This window comes from Nuphar pumila, chromosome 2, assembly GCF_984573655.1.
Source record: "Nuphar pumila chromosome 2, dmNupPumi1.hap1.1, whole genome shotgun sequence".
NCBI lineage: Eukaryota > Viridiplantae > Streptophyta > Magnoliopsida > Nymphaeales > Nymphaeaceae > Nuphar > Nuphar pumila.
This window is the reverse complement of record NC_143250.1, coordinates 16,053,571-16,065,310: the sequence shown is the minus strand read 5'-3', so window position 1 is coordinate 16,065,310 and position 11,740 is coordinate 16,053,571. Positions and strand designations below refer to the sequence as shown.

Below are 11,740 nucleotides of genomic sequence, written 5' to 3'. Positions count from 1 at the left end.
CGACCCGTTTATTAAATGGGTCGGGTTCGGGTTGAGGTATGTTGACCCGAAAACCCGCCGGGTCGACCCGCCACCCCGACCCGATTTCCACCCCTACCTTCCACAATACCTCTATCTTCAAGGTATTGGCCCATCAAGTAAATCAAGTTATCGAGATCTCTTGAGTTTTGAGTACCCTTATACTTTGCAGGCTCAAGCAACTTGATACGCGGCCTATCCACATGTGTCGCAGCTCGATCAGCTGGGGCAATCCTCAACTTTCACTTCAACTGGTCATTCTTTTATCAAACAACATCCATTTCAGCAACCATGATGATGAACCTTTCTAGCAGGTCATTAAACTTAGTAACAATATTCTCCATAGAGTCTTCGAATTTGGTAGCAAGACTTTTCACATAGTCCTCAGTATTGATCTCTTAATCAAGCATCCCAAAAGCAGTATTTGTATCGTTAACCAACTTCTCCATGTTGATCACAATATCCATCAACTTGACGACATTGCGCACGAGAGCTGCCACACGGTCATCAGCCATGCACTCGTCTTTGGGAGGAACCTAACTACTCAAAGGAATAAGCTTCTTTGGCAGCATTGTCAATCCCAACGTCAACAAAGCTCTGGTACCAATTTGTCACTGGCTAAAAGTGAAGGCTCTGTGACCCTGATGTACCCCAACACCGGAATGACCTTTCAAGTGCATAACAAAAATCAAGTTAATCGTCACTTGTCAAATACACAGGCACAATAGCACAAGCACATGCATACAATCATATAAAGAGAGTTGGGAGGTAAGAGAACATAGAAGAAGGCAAGAAAACAAAGACATATATTGGCAAGATAACGAGTACAGAGGGACCCTGAAATCACCTTATACCCAGAGGTTCTTAAGCCAAAAGTCATTACATGCACTTAAAGAAAGCAAAACAGGTAACTACACGAAGCAACAAAAGTAAAAAGCTTGTGGTTTGAACCAGTAGCTATATACTAGCAATGTCAACAGGTAGGCTATGACCTGATTCTGACTAGTACTGGATTCAATAGGATCCAGGTTTGGTAACAAAATAGGAGTTACTATTAAGAACTCGTGTCAGACCCATTGGGTCTGATTAGTATTCGGAGCAGGTTATGAAATGATTATGAATTTCATACCACCCCCAGGTTCAACTGGAGTTCCTATTAAGATCCGCATTTTTCAGAAAAGAAAGAATAAAATATATTTTACAGGGTGTGGTTTTTCCTGCGGTAGGTCTGGCTGAGCCCTGGTCTGGACCTAGTACTAGCACCAGAGTCGGATCCAGGTCTGGACCCACTGAGGTCTGGTGAAGTCCGACCCTTTGGCACCTCCACTGTACAGTGGTAGAAAGTAAATACATCCCTAAGCTGCGCCGCTTTTTCTTGGAAGCAAAATTGGATTGGTATCCTGATCTATCTCAGCCAAACCGTATCCCAATCCACTTAGATATCTAATCAGTCTAACCAGTTGACTGTTCCAATCCCACTTCCTCTTGAATGGATCATCTCTCTTATTTAAACTGAAAAGAAAAGGTAAAAGAGCAGATACACCTTACAAATTTTATTTTAATGGCTAAACGAGTTACTTGCATCAACAACCATAGAAGATGAATCATCAAGAGACTTGTTCAATCATCCCTTCTAATATTAATAATAATCCTAAGTCTTCCATGATGACTCACAGAAATGACAATTTCTAATGGACAGAGTCTACTTTAAGAAAAAGGACGGACAGGGTCTAACATCACAAGGGAGGCTCTTCTGTTCTCCTTCCTATATAATCCTTTGATCTCTTCACTGTAATTCATCAAAGCAAGAGTTGAAACAATAATTCCTAGCTCAACCTGTTCACCATAGTTGCTTCCCTGACTTTCAAGATGCATTCACCTAAGCTGGTCTCTCTTGCCTTGGCTCTATTTGCCACTCTTTCATTGCAATCCACTACCAAATGCAACAGCAGACCCTCTTCTCAGCATGTGTCCAGGCTCATCAAACTGTACCACTATCAGCTTATTCAGCTTCAATCTCCAACGTGTTCTGATCTCTCTCTACACAAAAACTCCATTCACTGGATTCAGCAAGAGCGCAGCCGGAAAGCATTCAGAGCGTGTAAACGGCCTTGCTCTTTGCAGGGGCGATGTTTCAGGCGACGATTGCCGGATTTGTATGAAAGATGCTGCTATGACTATCCAGCAGCGTTGTCCAAATCAAAAGAAGGGAATTATATGGTACGACAATTGTATGTTACGCTACTCAGACTTGGAATTCTTTGGTGTCATCAACTATGATAACAAGTTCTTCATGTGCAACACACAGAACGTGAGCTACCAGGAAGTGTTCAACAAGCAATTGGGGGAACTAATGTCTGATCTGTCAAAAGGAACCTCAACCAGTCCCTCATACTTCGCTGCCAGCACCATTAAATTTGGAGAAGCATCAAAGATTTATGGGCTAGCTCAATGCAGTAGAGATCTGCCTAGCGAAGATTGTAAGAGCTGTCTTGATAGCGCAATTGCTGGCATTCCTAGCTACTGTGGTGGGAAACAAGGAGGAAGGGTTGTTACTGGAAGTTGTAATGTTAGATATGAGATCTATCCATTCTTCAAGGAATAAGGTTATTGTGGAAGCTTGGATTTTATAGAAAAAAGGGTTATAATAAAAAGTATATCAACAAAATAAAGAAAGAATTTCTTCACTAGAAGCATTTATTGATAGAAATTTTAGTCTTGTGGGATTGCTGTACTGTGTAAAGTTTATGTTAATATTGGATTCATGTGTCATCGTCATAATTCAAAATTATTTGGCCAAAAATACTTATTCTGTTTGGCAGTGCTTCCCTGTCATGCATATTACAAAGCATATCTGCTGTTTTTTCTAAATCGATTTTAATGGTGATATTGGTATCGGGAACATGGGATTGAGTCAAGTCAAGAGGAAGTGAATTTCGTGTCCCAAAATAAAGATGAACTGATGAGTAGCCCAACCACCAAAGACTTAAAGGTGGTGCAAGTGGGAATTCATCCAGGACCAAGACCAACCTGGTTTTTGCAAATTAGGATCGAGAAACATCTGCATCATTAGATGGCTGCATTGTTCATAAAATGATAAGAATCAAAGCAAATATTATTTCAAATGATTTAGCAAGACTAAGGAATCTTAGAATTTGACAGATCAGATGATATAAAGTAATTGAGAGGACAACCTTTGCACATTCTCAATGATTTCAGAGGAACAACAATGCCACAACCACAAACACTCTGGAACAAACGGCTTGATGATGTTCCTTCCCCTATTCCTCAATCTGAGGAATCAATTGTATTTCCTAGGGATCATTAGTGGCAGCAGCAAATGCAAGTAATAAATACATCGTCACATTTACAATGAACCGTTAGTTGGATCTATTTTGGTGGGATCTGAATCATTTGCAGATGACTCATTCTTCACACCTGAAAAACCATTAGGTTCCTTGGATCAGTAAACGAGATTTATCCTAAAGCAAGGTCCAATTTTTGTTTCCTTCTCCTAATGCCTGATAATTCATTATGGCCAAAGAAAATCATTAAAGGTAGCTCCATGGTAAAGACCTTAACCTTTTTATCCTTTCAACTTAAGAAGATACATTTCACCTTCAATTAACACCTTACGTTATCAGGATCTGGAAAAGATAACACTAAAGAAGCAATAGGCTACATGAAGCTTTTGAAGCAGAATTTTTCTTTACCAATTTGTTAGCTAAGAACAGAATATTGAAAGAAAGGTTAAAAAAATTCTGGGGCTTATTTGAAAACCTGATCATTTGCCAATACATGCTAACAAAATAGAATTTGCCATTTCCTAGACTACTTAAAGCAGAGTTGCAGTCGGGGAAGCGGGAGCGGGAAGCAATTTGGGAAGCGGAAGTGAGAAGCGAGGCACTTCCAAAATTTTAGAAAGCGGGAAGCGCAGGACGCCTTAGAATCGAACCAGGAATCGTCTTGGAAGTGAGAAGAAAAGCGACCTACGAAGTGAGGGAGAAGCGAAAAAAGAGAAAAAAAAAAAAGAAAAACAAGAAAGAAAAAACAAAAAAAAGAAGGGGATGTGAGCTTCCCAATTTTTTTTGGCACTTCCCTTCACGTTTTGGAAACGCCACATTTCGCACTTCCGAAGTGCGCTTCCCCAAGTCCTATGGTGCTTCCGGTAACTCTGACTTAAAGTACCATTCACTATGGGCCAGTTGGTTTCATGGGAAAGGCAGTCATTTTCATGTAAAAATGGCTGCCTTTCCCACTAGCATAAACAAACAGCAAAGCTCATACGAAATGGCTTCCCACCAGAAGTGGGCAAGACATTTTGTACGAAAAGGGTCATGTGGTGGTTTTTTCGAACTGTGTGTCCCTTTCACAGAAAGGGGATTCCCTCCCCTCTCATGTAACAAACAAGCCCTAAATGCAAGTCTCAGGCATTTAATATTTTCGTTGTAGTTCTTGGGTAACTCAGCACCACCATCTCTATATATTGTACTCATCCATTTCTTGTTTAACACCAATTCCTTTTGTTGGTGCCAACAATAAAAGAATTAAAAATTAATATAAAATAAAGTGCCAAGTCTGAGGTCAGATACGCCAGCCAAAACACAAGTTGTTTACTGTAAGTATAAAGGAGGCAAAACGAACAGATAGGTAATAAAATTATAAATGAGTCTTATGTTGTTAAATAAAAACATAAAAGCAAGGAACAGCAACTACCTAAGAAAATTGTGAATCGTGAAGCATGGATTGTTAGTGAAGCACTATGGAAATGTTTAGGAAGAGAAAGTGGAAGCAACATGAAAATGAATGTGGAAGCAGCGTGGAACGGAAAGAAGTAACATAGAAATGCTAGAGAAAAGATATACAAAGAGAAATAGTACTAAAGAAGCTTAAAGAAAAAAATAAGGGAAAAAAGAGAAAAGATATATCATTTCAACATGCTCAAGCAAAAAAATTAACTTGTTTACTAGCTCAGTATATGGACGATTAAACAAAAGCAAAGGATTAAATAAGTAAATACCACAAAATCAGAATACCTGTACAAGAGATAAAGAAAGAAAACAAGATTATTCGAATCCAGGTTTCTGTTTGACTATGGCCTATATATTTGATATACATGCACAGTAAGCTATTCCAAAGGCTCACCAGGTTGTCTGAGTGCAAAATGGGTCATGTTGTTGACCAGCTTAATACTTGTTCTGAATCCTATGTTATTTGGATACTAAAACCCAGTTAAGTCTAGCCTAGCCAATTGGATATGGAGTCAATTGATCAAATCCATCCCAATTCAGTCGGGTTTAGTCTAGGGATGTCTCCTGATCAACATTTATTTTTTGCAATAACAAGATCTCTTCCAATTCACACGGGTCTTGAGAGGGAAACTGTTTTGACTCTAAAGGCCCCTTTTACTCAGGGCAAAGAGATGGGAAAAGGCTGGGCTGGCAGGTGTTGGCCCCAACTTTTCTCACCTACTTCCCTTTTCCAAGTCATTTTTGAGTCACACCCAAAGTTACCAGACTAGGAATCGGAAGTGGGAAACAAAACGAGAAGCAAAAGAGAGAGATTTTAAAATTTATAAGAAGCGGGAAGCGAGGAATCAATTTAAAAGTGAAATAGGAATAAAAGAGGAAGTGATGTGGAATCAAAATTCAAATAAAAGGAAAAAGAATTAAAAACTAAAATAAAAATAATTATTCTTAAATTTTGTGATTTTGTAGTGTAAGAATTAAATCTCTCAAAATCTAAAAATGATGGTTGTCAATTTAAAGAAAGCACATGAGAAGTAAGCAGGAAGTGTGAAATGAAGCACATGAAAAACATGAAGCATGAGAAAAGCGTGTAGGAATCATGTAGAAAAGCAGGGAAGAAACGTGTGGGAAGCATAGGAGAAGCATGGAAGAATCGAGATTCCTATCAAGTTTTGGAAGTGAGGAGTTTCAAGCTTCCAAAGTAAGTTTTGGGGAAGAATGCCCCCCACCTATCTATGAAGCTTCCGGTAACTCTGGTCACACCTCCCCTTGTGTGAAAATCCATTCTCATCCCACCTCCATGCTGGTTACGATGAGGGCCCCATGGAATGGAAAGGGCAGTCCTTTCCCTTGCATGAAACAAATGTACCCTAAATAACCATAGTCAAGGTCTAGCCAAGTAACTCCTCAGTAACCTTTAATTTGGAACTATAAAGAACAAAAATGAGAAAGACAAAAGGGAGCTGCTGGTTGCACAGCTGGATAGGTCATATTCCCCACTATAAGCATGCTTGCCATCGTTCTTATTAATATACAAGAACAAATGGATCTCACGTGCATGAGTATTACATCAGAGATCCACCCTTGGACACAAAAGTCAAGAAGTATTTTAAACAACCAACATAAATGCAATCGAAGATGACTAACCATTTTCAAATAAAAATTTGCATCATCAATGCAAAAAGAAGGCAACAGCAATCCTCATTATAATTTCATTAAAATGATAAGAATACAATGACAGGAATGATGCTGCTGAAAGCTAGCCCTAAAGCCTTAACTCCATCCTACAGATGATTGTATAGTGATACCCTAGTTCACTTAGACCTTCATCATGTTGATGTGAGCAAGAGGGATCCCTATATTGCTTCGGGTTAAGGATCCTATGTGAGAAGAGAGAGAGAGAGAGAGAGAGAGAGAGAGAGAGTTGCAAAGGCTGCTGCTTCTGCCCATGCCATGCTGGAAATCCTGAAAGAGATAGGGAGATCCTTGCCAGAAATTTGACCCAGAAGAAAGAGCACGAGTCTGGACCTTGGAGACTTTGGACAACAGGCGAGAAAAGGGATGCAGCAATGGCGACTCAAAGGGAAAGAAGAGGGTTCAGAGGACATTAAGATCTCTGCGACAAAGGGCAGAAAATTCTAAATACCCAAAATGCTTTTTTATTGGTAAGTCTAGTCATTTCCCCTTCTTTCAAAGAAGCGTGTGAAATCATATACTTCTGAAGCCCGTTTCCTAGGAACCATGCCTCCTAGTCTATTTAAATGCTTTTGGTAGCAGTGGTCAAGACAACCACAAAAACCAAAACAATGACAAACAAAGCTAGAGCAATGAATTTTGATAAAATAAAACCTAGAAATACAAAAATATTATTTTGAGATAATTTGACATGATTCCCATGAGAAAAGGTTATCCATCATTTGATAAAATAGACAATTCTGGCCCTGGGTTCGGCCATCAATACCTTGTGAAGAGCCGACAGAAAGCAACCGGTCAATGTTATCGATGCGTCGCTGTATTGACTTTAAAATTGTATTCAGTGATGAGACCCTCTTACAAAGTCCGGAAATCTTGGCTGCGTGCTGCATAATAAATGGCACGGGAGCATCTTCTAAGAGCTGATCTAATTCTGCAAGAAATATAGGACACAATTAAAAGTGAAAAGAAAAAACGAAATTCCAGTAACCAAATCTTAATCTAAGGAATCACATACATTTCAATCTGCAGTCTACATACACCCATGTTGGCAATGACAATGATAACAATAACTATGACCATGACATCGATGTTGACAATGATTCTCATGACTACATAAGAGAATAGAGTTTATAACCCTTAAAAGACATACAACTATGAGAATGATATCAATTCACATACACGCAACCATAATATGACAATATGAAGGGACCATCATATGTTTAAAAATTCAGTAAAACAAATGAGTGTAACAAGAGATTTAGTGAGGCCAAAAGAGAAACATGACTATCGATATGAAAAGGAATGAAAAAGCAAGCAATGCTTTTTCAGAAAATAGTGAAAAACAGGCACATGAAAGAAATGGAGTAACTTTTGAAAAATAGGGGGAAATATTAAGGAACATGAGAAACTTCATAGATAATTCTTATACATTGACTAAATTTTGGTAAGATGAGATCTAAATTTGAAGGAATGGCTTTTTTTATTTTTTTCCCGATAAGGAATGCCTTTTCAAATATCTAACTTGATAATATGACAATGAAAAGGAAAATGAAGAAAAAGAAAGCAAAATTCACTTTGTCAGACAGTAAATACAGAAAAAAAAAAATAAAACAATAAACACAGCAAGAGAAATAAACAAAAATAAAGCAGCAAAAAAAGTCAAATTAGTATAAGGAATGCCTTGTTAAATATCTGATTCTACAACAGAAGGGAACTAAGAAGGAAATCACAGAGAGAAAAAGAAAAAAAATTAACCACCTGATCCTGCCTAGAAAGAAAAATAAAGAACAAAATAGAAAAAAGAAATAAATGCAGGGACAAAAAAGAAAGCAACAAACTGCAAACTTCATGAAAATTTTACACGGAACAGGAGCTCATGAAGATGAAGATGATATCTGGAAAAGGAGTACAAAATCAAACCAATATGCAGAAATCCAAGGCCAATCAGATAAGGTCATCCAACAGGCAAACCCAAACCAAAGGTGCATGGTTGAAAAGGCAACTTCCAACCAAGATAAGATAATCATGGAAAATCAAACTCTAGAAGAAGAAAATATATGACTATACTTAACCAAAAGGCCTTTTGTAAGTTAGTAACAGATAGGTGCTCTCCTGAAACACGTAACCCAATTAGCACAGCCCACCTGAGTCATTCAGCAGCATAATGCAAAGAATACCCTATCACAAAGGCTTACCAGTTAACCAACACTCCTGATTTGCTGTAAAACAGTGTCCACCCCTCAATCTAAGTTTCATAACTCATTGATTTGGAATATATTTGGAGAAAAGAGAAACAAGTACAATAATGCCCTGTTTGGAATCTCGGCGTCCATGGTAGCTAAGGAAGGAAGTATGGAATCCACAAATCCAGTGGATTTGGTACTTCCCACTTGCTTGTTTGGGAGCACCATCAAAATTCTGGCTTACCAAATCCATTTTGAAGTTGTTTGGGAGGATGTGTGGATTTCATAATTGCTTCTTCAGATATCGGTTTCCAAACAGATATGAGAATACAGTATTTGCTTTTTTTGAGGGGTTAAGACTCAGACCAATGTTGTCAGTATCGGCATGCGCCCTGAATCGTTTGGCCAACTATTCAGGTGAATCGGCCAAAACCGAATCTCAAGTGAATAGTTCTGAATCGGCTAAAAAATAATTAAAAAATATTTTGTCAATCAGAACGTGACACGTGTTAAAATCACTAAAATAATATTAAAAAAATATTTTTAAGCAACACATCAAATCGGTTGTGCCAACTATTCAGGTTATTATCGTATTGATTTTCTGCCGATACAGGCCGATAATGACAACATTGACTCAGACATAAAACAGCGTCGGGCCAGACATAAATTCACAGCCGAGAATTGCGGTTTTGAACTTTTTGTCGCTATGCTTTGCAGTGGTTTTAAGAAGGAAACGTGGGACTCGTTCTGGGGCAAAGCTGATATCTAAAAAGGACAAATTTTCTATTTGTTTTCTCCCACACCAGATTCAACGTTTCTCTGCTTTGGACGTAGTCTGGGCTGAACCAACACGTAGTCTGGGCTGAACTAAAGAGGGGTGGGTGGAATTTGCTTTTGATGAGCAGCTGCAATCTCGGTAGAAAGACAAAGAGAAGTGAAACTGATGTTGTGTATGGCTCTTCTTTCCTTCGGAAGGCTCTTTCTCATCGTATTTGCAGCTGTCACTCAAGCCTTCTCTCTTGCCAAAGCCTTGCTTCACCACCACCATCGGCTGCGGAGCACCATTCTGCAGAGGACGGTGAGAAGAGGAGCAGCAGCATACATGGGCCCTTCGCTTCCCTCCTCAGGAACCGCTCCGTCATCCGATTCCGCGGCCCCGACACCGTCAAGTTCCTTCTGGGCCTCCTCACCAACGATGTTTGCCGCTTCACCAAGCCCCCCCAGGAAAGAGCTCGCCTCTATCCCCACTCCCAACCAGCCCTTACATTCGACTCCACCCATCTACTCCTCCATCCTTACCTCCCGCGGGTGCTTCCTTTACGACTTCTTCCTCTGTCGCCCGCCTTCCCCAGAGCAGATGCTGGATCACACTGGTGCTGGCCATGGCCCAGCCACCCCTGAGATAACCATGTTTGCGGATGTTGATTCCCAATGCTAGGACGAGATCTTGGAGTTGGGTGTGTGGAAATAGGGAAGGAAGCAGGGAGTTATTGTGGGAGATGGGGATGGCGTCGGAAGAAGAGGAAAGCACTGTTGACGTGGGTGTTGTCGACTACCACCTATCCATGGTGGTAGTCAAATCGTGGAACTGGCTTTGGTTTTTTCTATGCCAGTTCCACAATTCGACTCCTTTCTCTCATCCCAAACAGAGGGTTTCGGTGTGGAGATCCCAAACAGGAAAGAGCATCCCAGTCCTAAGAAGGCCAATACTTTTTCAAAATCATTCTTAGATGAGATAGCATCATGTAATTCACCAATTTTCAGTAAGTTTCGCAACAACAAACAATTCATCTCTAAATGACACAATTCTAAATGTAGATAACCAACATTTATTCCATTATGAAAGCAGATCACCAAGATTGATCCCTTTATTGGTGCAAGTAAACCCAGTAACTTAACCTTCAATAGGCTTGAACTCGTACAATAATCAAATCACAACTACATCGGTCTTCAGTAAGCATTTTGAGACTGTTATTGAACACCACTACCATCACGACAGCCTCACTGACACCCAAAAGAGAAATCAATCAACCATTTCTAACAATTAACACAAAATCGACAACCATAAAGTTAGAAAGGCTTCATATCCCCAATTACATGTAAGCAATTCAAAGTATATTCATTGTTCCTCATAAGAAACTCTAACTATCCACGTCTCCTTCTGACTAATAATACTAGAATTAAAATTACCAAAATGTTATCATTCCTAAAACCAAATGAGGGAAAAGTGAAGCCATTCAATCAACCTAACAACAGACAAGGAAACTTTAAGAAAACTGAGCAAAGAGATTCAAAACCCTAAATTGCGGAACCAAATCGCAGAAAAACCCCCAATCGCATAAACCCGAGTAAAGGGAAATCTCAAAAGGCGAAACGAAACAGGAATGGGGTCGGACGAAAACACGCCAAAGAAAAGGAGAAGGATCGAAAGCAGAAAAATACCTCGAGTGAGCCTATCCATGCTCATAGACAGCTGGTCCTGGCTCCGCCCCACCCTCTCCGACCGATCTTCGAAAACCCTAATTAGGGCTTCCAGCATCGACGAGATCCCTCTCCCCAACACCTCGGCACTTTCTCCGACCGCCTCCGTACCCGGGATGCTTCCGGGGATGGCCGTATTTTCGGATTCCGTCCACGATTTTCCGGCATCGTCGGCGTGTAGGGTTTCTGAGGAAGGATTTGCGTCCATGGTGGGCAGAGTTTTCCATGGCAGAATCCCTTGGAATATTTGAATTTGCAAGGAAATAAAAAAATAAAAATAAAAATAAAAAAGTGAAAACACCATTATTTTTTCTATGATCAATCATCAGGGTGAAAATGGGTCGGGTCTGACAAGACCCAAATCCGAAATGATAAAAACGGCTTCAGTTTTCGGTTCTGGATATGAAAATTATTTTAGACTCGTATGGTGTGTCAGGTAAGAGTTTAGTGGGTTGGGTCTTTACCGGTTCCTGTATGAATTGAGTTAGGAAATAAATGCTCAGGTCCGTATCGGTTGGGTAGCAATTGGTTAAGATCTACACTAGTTTTGAATTTGGGTTGGGGTTAATATGTTGGCCTCCACCAACCCATGGCTCTATAACAATCAGGTAAGAT

At 39.8% G+C, this 11,740-nt stretch overlaps 1 protein-coding gene across 1 annotated transcript; it reads right to left on the bottom strand.

The window, feature by feature from the left end:
• Positions 1–345: 345 nt before the first annotated feature.
• LOC149844875 (SNARE-associated protein-like protein) lies at positions 346–11,412 on the bottom strand. Its single transcript, XM_089997376.1, has 3 exons — positions 11,087–11,412; positions 7,228–7,392; positions 346–685 (listed from the first exon to the last, which is right to left on the bottom strand). The coding sequence occupies exons 1-3, from the start codon at positions 11,331–11,333 to the stop codon at positions 630–632; spliced, it is 468 nt and encodes a 155-aa protein (XP_089853502.1). The 5' UTR covers positions 11,334–11,412; the 3' UTR covers positions 346–629.
• Positions 11,413–11,740: the final 328 nt, after the last annotated feature.

Excerpts from the sequence above, each read along its gene's own strand:
- LOC149844875 (XM_089997376.1), bottom strand. The coding sequence starts at position 11,333 with ATGGACGCAAATCCTTCCTCAGAAACCCTACACGCCGACGATGCCGGA. Across the intron at positions 7,393-11,086 it reads CATGGATAGGCTCACTCGAG|AATTAGATCAGCTCTTAGAA; the intron begins GTATTTTTCTGC and ends TATTTCTTGCAG. Across the intron at positions 686-7,227 it reads TTCTGTCGGCTCTTCACAAG|GTCATTCCGGTGTTGGGGTA; the intron begins GTATTGATGGCC and ends TGCACTTGAAAG.